This window comes from Falco rusticolus, chromosome 11 (assembly GCF_015220075.1).
Source record: "Falco rusticolus isolate bFalRus1 chromosome 11, bFalRus1.pri, whole genome shotgun sequence".
In the NCBI taxonomy this organism is placed as follows: Eukaryota; Metazoa; Chordata; class Aves; order Falconiformes; family Falconidae; genus Falco; species Falco rusticolus.
This window is the reverse complement of record NC_051197.1, coordinates 3,851,289-3,868,920: the sequence shown is the minus strand read 5'-3', so window position 1 is coordinate 3,868,920 and position 17,632 is coordinate 3,851,289. Positions and strand designations below refer to the sequence as shown.

General features: G+C 39.9%; 1 protein-coding gene across 16 annotated transcripts in view; it reads left to right on the top strand.

The window, feature by feature from the left end:
• The window catches only part of NFIA (nuclear factor I A), a 359,789-nt gene that overhangs the window by 286,095 nt on the left and 56,062 nt on the right, over positions 1 to 17,632 (top strand). For 6 of the 16 annotated variants that reach the window (XM_037404270.1, XM_037404274.1, XM_037404268.1 and 3 more), the window contains 2 exons: positions 10,697 to 10,783; positions 11,817 to 11,855. The exons of 5 other annotated variants lie outside the window; for them this stretch is intronic. In XM_037404270.1, coding sequence (XP_037260167.1) covers positions 10,697 to 10,783; positions 11,817 to 11,855 — 126 coding nt within the window. Of the gene's footprint in view, positions 1 to 10,696; positions 10,784 to 11,816; positions 11,856 to 12,271; positions 12,529 to 17,632 lie in introns of those variants that run through there. 5 more of the 16 variants (XM_037404277.1, XM_037404272.1, XM_037404280.1 and 2 more) reach the window with 3 other exon arrangements.

Genomic DNA, 17,632 nt, shown 5'->3' with positions numbered 1-17,632 from the left:
CACTCAGGGTAGTGCTGCTCATTCTCATGCCACCAGCTATGGGACTGTCTGAAAATAGTTTCTGAGCAATTTCTATGCAGCTGAGGAGCTGAGATCTTATTTTGGAGTATTTCCCTTGCAGTGACAGTGACAGTGACCTCTAACTTAATGGTACCATGTCTCTCCCCATTGCTGGTTAAGGAACAACCACATACAGGCAACCAGTCCAAATTCTTGTTTCAATAACCCTTTTCTTAAAACTGGCACGGGCTTTCTTCTCATCAGATTCTCAGCATGCAAGAAAACTTGTTCTCCATATTTACTAAGAAAGACTCATTCAGGCATAGATGACCGCAACAGTTTGTTTTCAAAGTCTGTTTGGAATTATATCTTGGAAATGCAAGAGAAAGTGGTATAAGGGAGGTCCTAGATTGTGTTCTTTATGTATTCTTAATGCCCTAAACACAGTTGTTGCCTGGCACTACCTAGAAGATAAAATATGTATAGTGTGTCCCAGCATCAGTGATGCAGAGTGCATCTGATCCGTCCTCAGGCAAAAGCTCTATGGGCTCATCAAAAGACTTGATGCCACACACTAACTCAGAGCTTAGAGGAGCTTCCAATGATTGTGCTACATTACTGCCAATGATTCAAGGGACTGACTGCAGAAAATATGATGAAAAACATGAGAACCATGTATTATACAAAATAAGGAATAGAGAAATAACCCCCTTTTTTACTGGGAAAACATTCAACTTCAGACCTGGAATATTCAGTATCAAGTAATTCTCTGGCATTACATTTCAGCAACTTGCTGTAGTGGGCAGTTTTCACTGGATTGTAACTAGACACAGGAATTTCATGATCTTTATTAATTTCCTTAAGCTACACTGTTTGGATACTCATAGACCTATTTAAGAAAGGCAAAACCAAGGAAATGTCTCTTTTCCTTAGACCAGAAAAGGTCTACATCCAGGATCCCTGCCAATTATATTTACTCAGTATTTCCCAGATGTGACATTGTCTTGCCCTCTGATTTGCAGTGTGTACAGAAAAGTCAGACAGCACACTCACATAGCTGTTAAGATTGTACCTGCCTTGTGCGGCAGCTTCATCACATACCTTGACACATCTATCAGCAGGCACCAGTGCCATTTTTTCCTCCATTGAACTTAATATCTTAAGACGGTGGGAACATTTCACAACCAGACAAAGCTCCAGCCCACGGCATAGTTTGGCTCTTCCAATGGGAGGTCAGAAACAGATCATGTTTCTCTGGTGGCCAGAACATATTGGTTTACAGCAGAGAGAATTTCATCAGGCTAATTTGTGCTGTTAGGCTGAAGAGATGCCATGAACAGCATGGCGAGACAGAACCTGTTGCCTCCCAGGTTCATGCAAACTTCCAGTGTTCATTTTCTCTGCAGAACTTCTGAGCTTTGTTAGACTGTATACAGTGACTAGGACTCTTGCTCCTGTTCACCCCGTTTCCCTGTTGTCGTTCAGACCTGTGCTTCATCTTATCTCCAAGGCTTTATACACAGCTCCCTGCATTTCTCCCCACTCTTACAGCGTCTTCCAAGATCCTTGTTCTGCCACAGCCAAGAAGCAGAGTGTGCTCGGGCCTGTGCAACCTTTCATGCTTCTGTTACTGGTACATGGAATTAAAACATGGCCCCAAGTGCATGCTGCCGCTGAAAAAGTTGGTTTCAAGTGAACGAGTAGGTGCCCGAAATCAAACGTACGATGGGAGCATACTCCAAGGAACTCCAGCTACTGTACAATACAGATATTTTCTTAATGTCTTTTTGCTTTCGTAGACTGCATGTGTTCCCTTATCCCTGCTCTCTGCATTACAGTATCCCATCAAAACACAAGCTGCCCAGTGGTTTTCAAGAACATAAGATTTTTCTTTTCTTGTAAGAGCAATAACACTTAGCAACTTGTACTGAAATACCATATCAGCTCCTTGTCACTGGCAGTCTACAGTTCCTGCCGCTAAAAGTTTAATGCATTTACAGGAGCACTTAGGCATCAAGACTTTGATATCACAATCTGTTAGTCACAGGTGCTACATGATAGGTTTGTGTTAGCACATTATAGATCTTTTATCAGATACTGCACAAAATGTGTGTGTTTCTCTGCCAGGCAACCAGAATCAGACTGCAGCGTAGTTGATGAGTTACTCACCAATATAAGTTGTTTATTTTACAGAGAAATTTTTCTGGAACTGCACCTTAATGGATAACTTAAACTCTAATTGGTCAAGGCCAGCAAAAATCAAGAACTTAATGTGAGCCAGGAAAAATGCAGCAGGTCAATAGTGGTGCTTTGAGCATTGTCAGTCTTTTGCAGTAGCATTCATCCAGTCAAATGATTAACACTACTCATTTGCTATAACAGACATAGTCATTTTGACAGCAAATTACCGCTGGATCAATAGCTCAGCTTTTCTTTGGCAATTCATGAGACCTGTTACAACATGCCACGCTGCTGGCATTTCTGCCTCAAAGTCGTGGAAGGAAGTTAGAGGTGGGGAAAGAACTACTGATGGAAAAGTCAGTTCAGATTGAAAAGTCCTAGATGTTTTCACATCCCTCAAAGGCTCCTTTTTTCCCAGATACCGGACAACACAACAAACTTGGCCCTGAGATTCAACCTAAACTGTACTTTCCATTTTTAATAAAATTAATAATCCCATGCAAGTGTTAGAGCACATGCCTCTGCTTTGCTGTAATCCCCAGAGGAAAACATCCCTTCAGTACAGTCCTGGAGAAGTCAGTCAAGTCAATGTTGTGGCTCTGCTTCTTGCATCTGATTCCAGATGTCAGGAAATGCATCATTTAAAAATGAGTATGGATCTGTAGGAGTTCTGAGTTAAAAAATGCAGAAAGTGTTTCCCTTCAGCTATCAAATTAAAGCTGTGTTTTCGACTGGCCTGGTGCTAGCATTATCCACACATACTATTTTCACTGATTTTAATGACCCAAGTTAAAAGCAGATCTTTGTGTGCTGTGACAACCACAAGATCACTTGAGCTACTTCTGTCTCCACAGACAGTTAGCATCATCTGAATAATTTTTCAGACTGATAGGAAAGATTTAGCGCATGGAAAACTATTCCTTGACAAAGATTGGAACAATGCTTCCTGATGACAATGGGATGCCTGTGATGGGAGTGCTGTATTGGTAGTCCTTGGACCAAACATTCCTCAGACATCATTGCTGGGTGAGCTGTGTTCTGCCACCCATTCTGTTCAACATCCACACACAAAGCAGAGACAGTGATACAGTTAGTGCTTCACTTTTGACACAAAGTGAAAACTGTAAGCTTCCTTGGTATTGGGATAAAAGCAGACACTTTCTACGTCTTTCCAGAGGTGAGCTCCGAAAGACAGAAGCACCTCTGTTTCAGTATGGCTGTGCATTTCTTACTGATTTGGAGTCTGTCAAACCTGAATCTTTGTGAGCTCCAGACGGGTCTCCTCTGATGCAGTTATGCTTGAAGATCATCTGATAGTGCGGCTTGGGACTATTTAATTGCAAAATGGAATTAAACACATTGAAAGTATTGTACCTGTCTTCCAAAAGTTGAACTAGTTTTCTTGTTTGCTTCTGAGGCCAATTCAGGATGTTGACTTGGATCTATAAACTCTTCTATAGATTAGATCTTGGTTAGGAAATGGACTACATTCCTTTCATGTGCTGTCTTAGCAGTTGAGATCAGCAGACTTGCTTTTTCTAATGTGTTTGGGAAGCAGAAGCAATATTTTATCTCCTGCGGTATGCTGCTGGTACAGAAACGTTCAGGCTTATTAATTCTTCAGGACACAGGAAAAGTCTTCATCACCTGTGTAGGCAGTCATGGGAAAGCACCCACTGCAAAGACTGCATTGAACTTTTTCTTTTGGAGGCAGCTGGAAAATATTAGTAGTCTTCAGAGCCAATATACAGTACATATTGAGAGCCAGTAAATGATGCATATTATTGCAAATTCCTGTGCACTTCTGCATTTTATAAAACAGATAACTAGAATACTCACCTAGCCAGATCAGTTCCCCAAGGGATGCACATTTCCAAGTAGAGAACAAACCAAAAACACAGAACAGAACACAAATTAGCCAAATAGAATGGCTAAGTGGTTGAAACAAATGGTTTTAAGATCACCGAGTAAGGACCATGACCTCCTTTTGCATCAGTCAAGGCAACTGTGAAACTTTGTGAAAGAAGCTCACCACAAAACAGATGCTGGGCTATCTTAGGTAAATAAATTACCAAAAAATAATAATAAAAAACTCCCCTACACATTTTACAAAGCACAGCTGTGTAAATATTGCATGAGACAGGGGAGAGGGGGAGAGATGTAACATACACCCTTTTTTATGCAGAAGTTCTGCTCTCGGCACTGTTTATTAACATTCCCAGTACAACCATCACTCTACTGCGTAGCACACAGTGCGGCTACTGTACTCCATGCACATATTTTGATCTTTGCTTTAGAGGAGAAAACGGGCTTTATTTTAATGGAAACATTTTCACCCAAACTTAAAATATGCAATGAGAGGTGTTAGGGGACAGAGAGAAGATGGTACAGGACTGGGAACAGGAAGCAGACTATATTACATCTCTTTTTTCTGTTTCCTTTCTCACACTGTCTCTGCCACGCTGACTCTAGATGTTCCTCCGGTTCTGCACAGTGAGGAGCAATCTGAGATCTTAATTTCATTAGAGCTGGATACCTACTGCAATTTTCCTGTTTCTCATCTGCCAGTTACAGCACATTCCAGCCTACAAAAACTGTGGATCTGCCCACAGAGAAGAAAAAATGGCTTTTCTCAGTGAGACTGAACACTCACCTAATCCAGTATGCTGTCTCTGACAAGAGCTGGTAGCGGACACTTAAGGAAAGCATACGACAGCAGGACATGCATCCAGTGATGCTTTTCAGAGTACAGCCTCACAGATTTTGGCAGCAAGGAGCTTGATTTCATGAGCCAGAGGCTCTGTTCACATCTCTGTGTTTGACAACCTTCAGTGGACTTTTCTTTTGGAGATGTGCTCGGATGTTTTTAACCCGTTCTTTATTTTGGCCTCCACAACATCCTGTGGCAGTGACTTCCAGTTTTACTGGGTGCTGTGTAAGGAAGAACCACTTCTTCTGTCTGTTGCCTGATCATTTTGCTTGATGCTCCTTAGTGGTTTTTTTACTGCCTGAAGCAGTGAATAAATCATTCCCTGGTTACTTTCTTTACTTTCTTTCAAGTTAAGTGCTGCCCCAACACTTTGACCACAGCAGTCAGTGAGCATAGGAAAGCAGAGAAATCTGTCTAGCAGCCTGTTAGCTCAGGTAACAATTTGGCTGAGTGGCTGCAGAGCCATCCTATACCTCCAGGAATGTATATGTGCTGGGATAGCAGCTGTGTTGTTCACCCAGAGTGGGTAGTCTGTAACCTTGACCCGTAACTCCAGAGCTCATGACATGAATGCAGTGCTACCCTGTACGGCTGAGCCCCGCTGGAGTGACTGTAGTAAGGACACTACAGCCTATGTAAGGGGCTACTATTAAGTACTTTTTAATATTCTTTCATTTTCCAGCTCCACAAAAACTTAAAATTTATGCAGTATCTTCATCTAGTGTGTATACTGGCTACAGTTCTGATTTCACTGCTGTCTTGCTCAGGGGAGAGCAGGTAATCCATAGCATTCTCCACCTCTGCTTTCCCACACCACTCTTGCACAGCCTGCAGTCCTAGTGAGATCCTCCTTTCTGCTATTGTCTTATGTCAATGGTTGCTGGTATTTTTAGTGTGATATACACCAAAAAGTGTAACATAAGAGATCCTGCTGCTAAAATTAGCTGAAAAATTATAGGCTCTTTTATTGGTTTATGCAGTCTTCATTTGCCTTGCTAGGATTTGTGTGCAGATCTTTGAACCCCCAAAAGCCAGCAAAGTGAGAAGGTACCTGCAGTCTTCGTGTCCAAGAGCAGTACTCTTGAAAAGAATGGGACCATTTAATATCAGCAAGGGCTGGAGGCAAAGTCTTAAGTTCCACCTATATTCCACCTATATAAAGGAAATACTTTTTTTTTTTTTTTGTAAAGTAAGGATTTATAATCAATGAGTTTTGGAAAATACAAATGTATAGATTATCTTTCTTTGTACTTAGTGTAACATCCCGTTTTATTACAGCAGCCCACATTTGTCTCCAGGAGTATTATCTGTGATGCAGTAAGCTAATGCACTACCTTGCTCCGAACAGGAGAAAGCACTTTGGATGTAGTCCAGATTTAACCCTGTCTTAGGGCTTGCCTTTACTGTTAACCGAAGTAATGGCACATGAAAGTAAAGCATCATCCTGACTCTTCCTCTGAACTTGGCCAGTCCTAGGTGTGAGGTGCATCTTTGAAGCAAAGGGTAATGGTCATTCCCGCTTGCTCCATGACTCCTCTGCCTCACTCTGCCCTTTCAGTCCTTGCAACCTACATCGCTTTTCCATTCCTTGAGTGAAAAGCACTCGGCCACGCCTAATCTAAATGTGCTGTGCAAGGAGCTGCTTCTGACAGTCAAAGTAAAGGTTCAACATCTGACATCAAATTGATTCCTGAAAATAGTCCTGTCATACAGGCGGAATTGCAAATTCTGGCCATTTGGAGATTTTAAAAATTAAAAGATCTTCAAATCAGCTGTATTTCTTATGCAAATCCCTAGCCAAATGGGAACTTGTAAGTATTAAATAAATTGTTTGCCCTTTATTAATACATTACCATCTAGAAACCCAATAATTTGGGGGGACAGGTTTTAAGAGGGCAAAGCAGTCTTACAAACAACATTTCAGCCATGTCCAGTGAACTGTTGTGCTATTGTGATTTTACAGTATCATTTCTCTACTTTTGCAGGATTTTTCTCTTTATAATGTTATGTGAAAAACCCTGAACAAAACCTGGCACTTAATTCAGAGTAAACAGTGTCAGTGACTGAATAGAAACCCGATGTCAAATATACAACCACCCTGGGAAAGTCAAAATCCATTGCTTTCTCATCTCTTCCAGTTGTTGCCTTCTTAAGTGTATTATTCATAAAATTAGTGACTTAAAAATGCATAGAAACATTATTTTTATATTCATCGCGTCACTTTAAAAAAAAATGGTTAAAAATCGATTTGCTGGCCTCTTGGGGAAATGCTGTAATGTTTTTGGCTGTCTCCTACTTTCTGCTGCCAGCTAAAAGTACCATCTGGCTTGTTTAGGGCCCTTTTCCATATCAGGTGCTTCCAAAATTCTCCCCAACCAGAGGATTGTTTCATTGGGTTGCTTTGCCTGCTGAGGCATGTGTCCTGGGCTGGGAATCCTACTGCTTCTGTTCCCTGCCATCTTGCTGACGGTGGTGTGTGTATGTTTGGGCAGCGATCTTGCTGCCTCTCTCCCGAGGACATTTGCATCATTGTCAGCTGCACATATTAAATTGATATGCAGGGCTCAGAAACACGTATCCCATCTTTTGTCCCTTTGTTTGTGCAATTGTTGTGGTTTTAATTCTTCTTTGACACCTGGAATATCACAAAGCTGCTGATAATCTGTTGGCTACTAAGAGAAATGACATTGATAGAAGGATAATGTGTGTCAGACTTATATCTAGATAATTGCAGACACACCCCGAACCCTCACAGCTCAGGGAATGAATATCCTAAATCCATTATTAATTTGGAGAGTCGTATGTGGCAGTTGGCTGCGGTGTCATCCTCTTGCTGCAAGAGTCACTTGCAAGGGATTTTAAAGGACAGTTTTGGTTAATTCTGCATTGCTGTATCGAGTTACGCCTAATATGAGTCAAATCTGGTACATTCTTGCTGCCATTTCGTGGCAGTGTGAGAGGCTGTAACAAAATGGGGTTGGAGTCCTAACTCCTCGCTGAAGGAAGCTTCCCATGTGCCTTCTCCTGCACAGGCATAAGATACCAAGAAGATGAGAAGTGATGCACTATACGTGGTACCAGTTGACGGTGACACCTCCTCCTCAGGATTCTTTGTTTTTCAAATTGGCTGTTTTATTTAGAAATAGAAATTTACCCCTCAAAGGATTTATGAGTAGATTTGAAGTATCGTAGCTGCTAAGTATAGACTTTTGATGTGATCGTATGGAAAGATGGAGCGTGTTTTGAAATAGATACTGCCGTAAGCTGTCTTGTCCTATTTCTAAAATGATCTGTGCCATACACTGCTGACTTTTCCTGTTCATCCATTAAAAAGTGAATTATGAAGAGTGCTGAGACAAACAGATAGTAGCTTAACCTTGTTAGTAAATATCAGGTAGCTGATATATACTGCTAGAATGTTACATCACAGCCTTTCTCTTCAATATAGGTTTATGAAATTATCTTGTTACTATATAAACTGCCTTCGCTGTGTACATTCTTTCAGAGGTTTATTGTTCTTTGTATGTTGGCACAGTAGCATGACTCTGAAGAGTCGGTTCACAATGTGGTGAATTTTAAAGACTTGGGAGATGGCCATATCTATTTTTCAGCAAAGGAATGAAAGCTGCTTTGCCCCCTCCCCTCCCCCCCCAAGGTATTAAAAGTTTCAAAAGATGTGCTGAAATGAAAAGGAAATAATAACTAAAGACTGGATGGGAAGTAGTGCCTCAGAGTACTGACTTTGTTTGTTTGTTTCCCCCCAAATCTTAATATTTTAAGTACAAGTTACCATTTTAAATCGAATAAACCTGTTTTGTGAACTAGTAAGGTATTTGAACTGTATCACACATTATTCATTTATTTTTGTGTGAGTGCAATAAAAATTTTACAAGCTGTAATCTTGTTCTTTTAATAGAGGGAAAACTATGCAGAATATGTTGCTTAGAGTATTAGATAAGCTACAGTGTGTTAATCAAATATTTTTGTGATATGAGGGCAGTTGAGAAAACAGTACAATTTTTGCTAATGGCACTGGTAAGTAAACGGATCTATCATTACATTGTCATGAAAAGTGACATTGAGCAGAAACACCCTGCCAATCCCTAGAAGATAAGTATTTAATGTAATTAGACAGACACTGTCTCCTTTGTTGAACGTAGCATTAATCACCCAGAGAAGTCCAACTTTATATGAAATGGCTTTTTCTGATATGTCTTTGTATTAGAAAGCTTCTTATATGGTTTTGTCATGATGATATATTTGAAGAAATGACTGCTATAGCTATACAGTTTTCTTCATGACATATCTTGCTGTTCTGTGTTCCATATTTTTTTTATTTAACAATGTTATATTATATAGCCGTGACTTGTTTTTAAGTCTAGAAACCTACATGCATTTGGAGCTGAACCTCTTTGAAACAGTTAATACATTCAACTTATGAAATATAAAAGAAACACAAATAGCTTCCATTATGTTCTTTAGTTCTTCCGATGTGGTGTTAGCACAGGTTCATTCTTAAGGCATAAGCAAAATGTTTCTTGCTTCAAATGCTAGTTCATAGCATCACGCAAAAAAATAACTTCTTTCTATGAAAATCTCATTGTTAAATTGCTGAAAAATGTTGCCCCCTTCCAGAATTCATTGGCACTACATTTTTTTTTCTTTTCTTTTTTTTTTTTTTTTTCTCCTCTGTTGCTTGTAATTTGTACTGTGAAATGCTGTCTGGTTATGAACTGGTATCAATTTGAATCAGTGCACAGCTGTGTCTTCCCACCTTCTCAGTGGTGCAGAGGGCTTTGAAGGGAAAGAATAGGGTTTAGTCAATAGTCAAAGATGACAGCAGACTTCACCGAGTAACAGGTGGAGGTCAAGTTGGTTTATTTGTTGGGATGAACAGAGTGCAGAGATGAAAAATCTTTGCCATAATAAGGTTTAGGAAGAAAATGCTGACTAGTCTAAGCTTTGATTCCAGCTGACAGATCCTTTTCTAGTGTTCATTACTTGATTTCACAGTTCAGGCAATTTTAAGAGGCTTAAAATTATATTTCTGCTCTCCGCTATAAAACTTTTCGATCACTTTCTAATTTTTGCTTTAAGTAAAGTTATAGGGACTCCCTAATATATCACTCCTGCCTTTAGACTCTTATAAAGTCAATATGCCATCAAAAATGTAAGGATAAGCTGTTTTTTTTAGACCCCCTACTTTTACTGATTCTTTTTATAAAGGAAGTAAAAAACTGACATGTAGGCACCAATTCGATTAGAAAATTAAAACTTCAGAAAAACTATACTGAGAAGTGGATAATAGAATAAGCACAGTGCTTAAGAAGTCCCGGTTCCTGTCTGGGCATACGGGATTTTTATGTGTACTGGTAGCAGCATTAATGAAGCTACGCCACCCCAGTGTGCTAAGTTTCAATCACCAAGTGCCGGTGAGCCATGCTACATCCTGAAAGGGAGTCACAGCAAGACCCCAAATAATCAGAGCAGAACGTCCTGACATTGTGTGGCAGTGCTGGGACTGCGATGACCTGTCGGCATCGTTGCATATCAATGCAGCATCACAAAGGGATTTCAGAGGGCTGAGCTGTGAGTGTGTGACTTTCTCCTAGGTTAGCCTCCTGCCCTTCCCCTGTGCCAGCTGCTGGGAGGGGAAGGTGGGCGTTTCTCCTTTCCCACCCTTTTTCTTCCACCACCACCACCTGCTTCCTACCTGCTGGAGTGGGCAGAATAGGATTATCTTTAGCCATTTGCTAAAATCTTCCCCCTCAGACTTTCTATTACTTCTGCATTCATTCTTTGCAGGGAGAGGAAACTCACTGGTCAAACCCTTGGACACCAGAATAGTTGCATGCAGTTTCCCAGGGAGCCAGATAGCTCTAAAGCTTCCCAGTGAGTGACAGTTTCTCTCTTCTATTCTTCTGAAACATGTGTTTTACACATATACTGAAAAATGTTAATATCAATTTACAGCCAGATTCTTGCTTTTTTTTAAAAAAAATATAAAATCTCCCAAAGTATATACACTTAGAGCACCTCAGCACACATGTCATTTTTTTACGTAGGAAAAAGTGTTGGATGCTCTTATACACATAACGTCATTGGGCTTGAAAGCTGTTAGCTCATTCAGAGTTAGAGGCAAGAACACTGGACTTGCCAGCACCAAACTGTGAAACCTTTTTTGTGTGACTAGTAGAAAACTCATGGGGGTAGAAATCCAAAAAAGGGGAGGAGGGGAGGTGTAAAACTGTGCATTTGGATTTGAGTATCTTCAATACCATGATATCAACTTTGTCCTAGAAGTCCTTGAATCACAAATCATTGGAGGCTGGGAGAGTATTTTGGAGAATTATCACTGTATGCTTTCCCTGGTCTTTTTTCTAGGCATCCATTAGCTACCACTGTCAGAGAGAGGATACTGGACTAGGTGGATCCCTGTAATCTGATTTGGCATGGCTATTTTTCTGTGTTCCTAAACTCATGAGATCAAGTTATGTAGGATTATTTCATAATACCAGAGCAGCAGTTTCTGAGGTTCGACAAAGCTATCTAGCAAAGTGTCTAATAAAAGAAAAATCCTGTCCCATACTGTAGCTTTCTTGGTCCAGTGAAGCAGTGTTCTCATGCATACAAATCTTGTAAAGTTGCTTCTGCTAGCTCCCTCTGTCCCTTCATTTTTGTAAGCTAAAGTGCCATTTTCCTCTTTACAGCTTAATTGAACCTAATTGCACCCATTTTCTGCAATGTGGTGTTTTGGTAATTTTACTATTCGCTCGTAAGTTTTCCCTTAAGCAAACTGAAAGCTTCCCCTTTATCACTTCACTGGGCCAAGATTTCACACAGTATCCTGCTTGCTACAAAATATGATAGTGTTCTCTCTCACCTTGTTTCTTTTTTCTTCTTTTACTTTCTTTTATAAAATTAGGATATCTAAGAAACCCCGAACACCGTGGAGCACTACATGGTGGGTGTGCTTATTCAAACAATGCCAATGCTCATGTTCTCGGTGCATAGACATTTTGTGTTGGTTGGGGGGATGTACGAGGTGTCCCTCTTGTGTGGGTTCTCCAGTGTCTAGTAAGGAGAGAGCTCGTGCCAACCACTTTGCCAGAATGATAGCACTGGAGGGAGCACTTACACGTTACCTCTGCCCTTCCCATGCCTGTTTTCATGAAACTTGCAGGGGCTTTTTCTCTGCGAGCCCTCTGCCTCTCCATCAGATGTGTTTTAAATTGCTCAGGAGATGGGAGAGGTGTTGGGAAGATCACACAAGCAGACCTGCAGGCGGCATGGTCATACATGGCTCCTCTGGAAATGATGCCAAAGCCAAACTGCTGTGCTCTGCCTTCTCTGCAATGGGAACATTTTATTTTTTTCCAGGGGGGATTCTTTGTTCCTCCCAGAATCCTAAAGCCATTGGGAAAGGAGAAAAATGAGGCTGATTTCACCTATCTGATATCACCTGCCTGAGAGCCGATCTGCTGGAAAGCAGTTTAAGTCTCTGCTGCCTGGGAGCTGCCAAGACTTCCCCAGGAGCTGCCGGCAGCAGGTCTGCAGTGCTGTTCCAGTGGGCGCTCACCAGTGTACAACTGGCAATGGACACTTTCCAGTAAAAGAGCACAGCAGCTGTAGGTCAGCTACAAATTATTTTTTGTGTTACAGAGAAATAAGATGACTGTTCAGTCCTGTGACTGTCAAACCTAGAGAGTCATATGGCAGAAATACCAAGAACCACTGGATAGCAATACATAACAGTTCCATGAGTACACTCTTGACCTGTCAAATTATAAATCCATTCCAGTTTGGTACGATGCACATGAATTCAGTTTGCAACTTGTTCTTTCTTTGGAATAATGTGTAAACTCTTCACCTCAAATTGCACAGAAATCAGGTGACTTTACAGTACGTGGTAAATTACCTGAGCCCTTTTCAATCCTGACCGCAGCTCTTTTATTAATTAAAACATATGTTCAATGGCAGTGTATACCGATTAAGTCTTCAAAACCAATATTAACACCAAAGTTAGTCTTGTCATCATAAAAGTAATTTAAAAACATTACTATGCAGTAACTGAGGTCACAGGTCGAAAAAATCTGCATATTTGCCCATCTCCATCTCATGCCTTTGGCATTTAGCAGCCATCATTGTTATATATAGCCTGGATAGCCAATGATCTTTTGATGACATGCAAATAATGAGCAAATGATTTTTGAGAAAATAAAAAATAATTTTTAAAAAACCAAACATTTGAGTCCATCCTCTTCAGTTACTAAAATTCTCTTTAGTATCACTTGCAATTTAGCATCCATATGCATCTCAGGAAGATATAGTTGAAACATAAATCTATTCTGGGTCTTTTACTTGCAAAAATATCATACCTCAGCTATAATCATATGCAAAGACTTTAGAGGGCTTTGTAAATGCCATCCAAATTTATGATGGCATTTTTTGCCTTACAGCTATAGATGTTCCATCCCCAAAGCACCCACATAAAGGTACATACTCCTATGGATGGCTGCAGTTTGTCCCTGCTGCTATATCTAATCTGCCAAGTATGGTGAAAAACTCTCAAATAACATTTGAAATTAAACAAATGTAGTCATGAATTTCAGACAAGATGTCTAAAAACGTCATTAGAATTTTTTTTAATTTTTATTACAATACATGTTTATACAATGCAAAATGATACCGAAACTAACATTAAATCAACGGGAAAATTGAACTGTTATTTTGCTGTTTATTATGCTTCTCATTAAAGGTTTTAAATATAAAACTCATGCAATTATATTTTGAAGAAATTGGTAATATGTTGAGTACTAGTTTATTAGTTACTGAAAGAACCACTTTGGTGACAAAGCAGGAATGAAGCCTAATTTAAGACCTCTAAAATAATCCAGATGATGCTGTAAACATAGATACAAACAGATAAGCTAATACACTGTGGGAACATTGAACCAAACAATTTAAGGCAGATTTTAATGGGGTAGGATTTTAAAATAATTGTGAATATTGTAGCGCTTGGGTTTAAAATTCTGTAGGCACGATCTTCCAACAGCATGAAGTGATATTTCTCCTTTGTAAATGGAGCGGTGCTCATTTACAAAGGAGAAATTTCAACCTTCTTTTTCCTAAGTGACATCAGAATTTTGATTCTAACTTGAATTATCATTTTTGGCTAAAAATTGCTGAGGAGTCCAAAAGCATTTAAAACCTAAAGCCATTGAATCCATTTAATGCGCCTTTGGCACCTCTCTCTCTCAGTCCTTTTTGAACATTCTGGTCCTCATTTTAATCAATCTCTTTTTATTAAGTTCTTTGGCTCATTTACTTGTATGTGCATTTGCTTTATTTTGTTTGGAACATTTCTTTTGTAGTGTCTTGAAAAAGAGTTGTGACATTTCTTTTGGATAGCTTCTTAAGTATCTGGCAGTCACCTATGATACGATGTTGATGGGTACAGATAGATTAGCTCTGTTTTCCTGATGATCTGTCAGATGTCGAGTTCTGAGGAAACTGGTTGTGTGTGTTGGTGATGCATATGCAGTAGTTTGATAAGTGGATAGAGGGGGAGCTTTCATTTTTCTTCTGTAAAATCACTGTTTATTAAGCTGGATTTAGGCTTCTGAAGCGAGATGCTCACTGGCAGGTAGTTAATCAGAGATCATGGTAACTCAGAATGTGACCAGGGGAGCAAGTATCCATTCAGAACGTAGAAACTAAACAGCACTTCATTAGGATGAGTGAATTTCCATCTGCGTTGTATTTTGCGTATATAGGAGCAACTAATACAGTAAACTGATGGATGGCAGTTAGTGTGATCGTATCTCAGCTGATGACAAATAAAGTTTGCTCAGCACTAAGTAGAACAGACTTGCTATGACTGACAGTATTATAGCCATCAAAATTTCAAGCTTGAAATTAAGAATTCCCCAGGAAAAAAAGAAAAAGGCGGCTGATCAGCATTCCTGTTGATACTGATTTCAGTGAAACTGCTGGAATAGTTTGCACAAAAGGATGAAAATTCCTTGAAAAATTCTTCCCATATATCATATGATTTTTTCTTCAACAGCCAACTTGTTTTTCTGCATCATCTATTTGTTCTGCATGTTGTTGATTTCATGGTCCACCTGCAGATATCTGAGCTTCCATGATTCCTTTTCATGTATCCCTTGAGAATGAAGATCCACACCCTGTTTCATTCATAGGTTTTGTTATGAAATCTCTATCAGGAGTCTAGTGGCAGAGAGCTACTGGGAATATTGGGGTAATTATCCAAGGTCATCTTTGGAGATGACTATTAGCTGGTCTACCAATGGGACTAACTTGAGATGGAGTTATTGTTTAAGATATGGTGCAGTCAGAATAACGTTAGTAATTAACCAAGTGAAATTGGATAGATATACAGATACAGCTACAGCTATAGATTTGGAGAGAAGGGGAATTGTTCTCCTCTTGCACGGCTGTGACTCCATTCACTCCATCAAAGTTAATCCTAATTTCAGTACTTCTGTTAGTAAGGTGCATAGGTATATGGAAAATAGGTTCCTAGATATGTATTTGTTCTGGGAAGGATTTGTTTATTCAATTCTCACGCATCATTTTCTGGTCCATTTAAATAAATATCAGCCTCATACATGAAAATTTGAAGATCTTTAGCTGTACTCAAGGAAGACTCTTATGTGGTGCATTTCTAGTACTGGCAAACATAAGGAGGTAGAGGAATTAAAACCATCAAATGCTCCAGTGCCCCTTAGAAGATGAGGAACATGAAGTATTCCTGTGCATTCACTGATTAAACTTGGGCTGGAGGTTTGCGAAGTGCAGAGTTTTGGAAAGTCTTACTGCGGGACTTCAACATCCGTGCAATGGCTCCAGTAACCAGAGTCTCTCAAGGACAAGGATCCCATTTACGCTTGCATTATGCATTGAGCAGAAGGGTGTGATGCATGATGTGGAATGAACAAAATAACTTGTGTGTTTAGGGAAATGCCAAATTAATGAAAATTCAGAAAGCTCTAATGTTGAAAAGGCGCACAAATTCCTTGATAGAAATATAATGCTGCTAACAGTTTCAAGATTATTGTTGTCTGAATTTTCTGCTTATTGTGTACTGCAATTAAAATTCTTTTCAACTGAAAAACCAATGTCAAATTAATATTTCCTTTTGGAAAAAAATACGAAAGCACACATCTTGTTCCATTTAGCACCATCATGGTCTTTGATCTGGTTCCCTCTGTCCAGTGAAAAAAATGGATTCATGTTAATGGGAGCAGGCTAAGACCATATATGTTTGGCATACATATACTTATAGAATCACATGAACACAAGTACAGTAAGTTAAAGTAACACACCCACTCAGACTTCCATCTGTGTTTTACGCCACAAATCCCTTTATTTTCTTTTTTATTTAGCAATTAACTTTTCCATTTATTCTGTAGTTAAAAGCTGCCATAACACAAAAATAGACTGAGTCTGATTTTCTTCTCTTACACTCCAAATAACATTCAGAGGAGACTCAGACCTGAATTACGAAATCTGTTTCCTGAAAGTGCCAGGTGTGACTGTGATTTGGACAACGGTCCTATACACAGAATAGTAAGAAACACTTTTAAACCCCACCTGGGTTACCCAGCCGTTGTGTTCTGGCTGTTCTTGTTTATTCCTTGCTCAGAGCAGATGGATAGAAAGAGGCAGGCAACGGGGAGGATCCTTGGCTCCATTCCCCATTCACCGGCCAGCGCAGCTGAGACGGGTTGGGGGATATTGTAATTTGTTGCTGCCCTGCATCAGAGAGGAGAGAGAGAAGAGTCGGGAGTCAGAGGTGTCCTTATGACTTGGCACTACCCCTTCCTTGGGGCTGTGTGAAGTGCTGAAATCTGGTCTTCAGTGCAGTGGTCCCCAGTATTCATTAGCTCTTGGGGACAATGCTGAGAAAAGCCATGCAAGGCAGCAGCATACTCCCTGGGCTCTGCCCAGGGTAGCTTCAGTTTTAACTTTTTAATTTCCTGCATCCCTGAGCAACACAGGAGGGGAAGCTGCGGACTGGGGACCACTAAATGTGTTAAAACTCATTAGGTATGAAACAAAAGGCCTTTAAAACTAGCCAAGAGTCTCAAAAATGGGTGCCAGAAATTAAACACCTAATTCCATATTTAGTCATTTATCTTAGTTCCTGCCTCACAGTTGTTAATATACACCATGCTGTCTCATAGCCTGATTTTCATAGGCACTGGGCACCTACAATGCTAATTCAAGTGTTGAGACTCTGTACCTAAGAGTGAGACTTACAGCATCAGATGCAAATTTTTCTGGGTGATTAAACCAGAGTTCCCTCGCTCTTGCTCTCAGCTCCTGGAAGGAGCGTCGATAGAATGACCAGCATTGTAACATATGGCTTAGCAAGGGGGAAAAAAAAGAAAATTAGTATTAGAAATGGATGGACTAAAGAATACGCAGGATATATCAGGCACATTAACCAAACATATGGTGCTAAATGAGATATTTTTTTTAAATTGCAAAAAAATTGACATTCCTGGCAGTCTCAAGGATAATGTGACATGGCTGTGATAAATTTAGAAGAATGGGACATATTTTGGCTTGTTCTTGGAAACCTTTTTCTTGCATGCCGACTGTATTTCTTCTTTTATTAACCCATTCAAAGAATGTTTGAATTTTGCTGCTAGAGCACCATGCTAGCGCAACATAAAATGTGAATGATGCTAATTGCTTTGCACTGCCTAA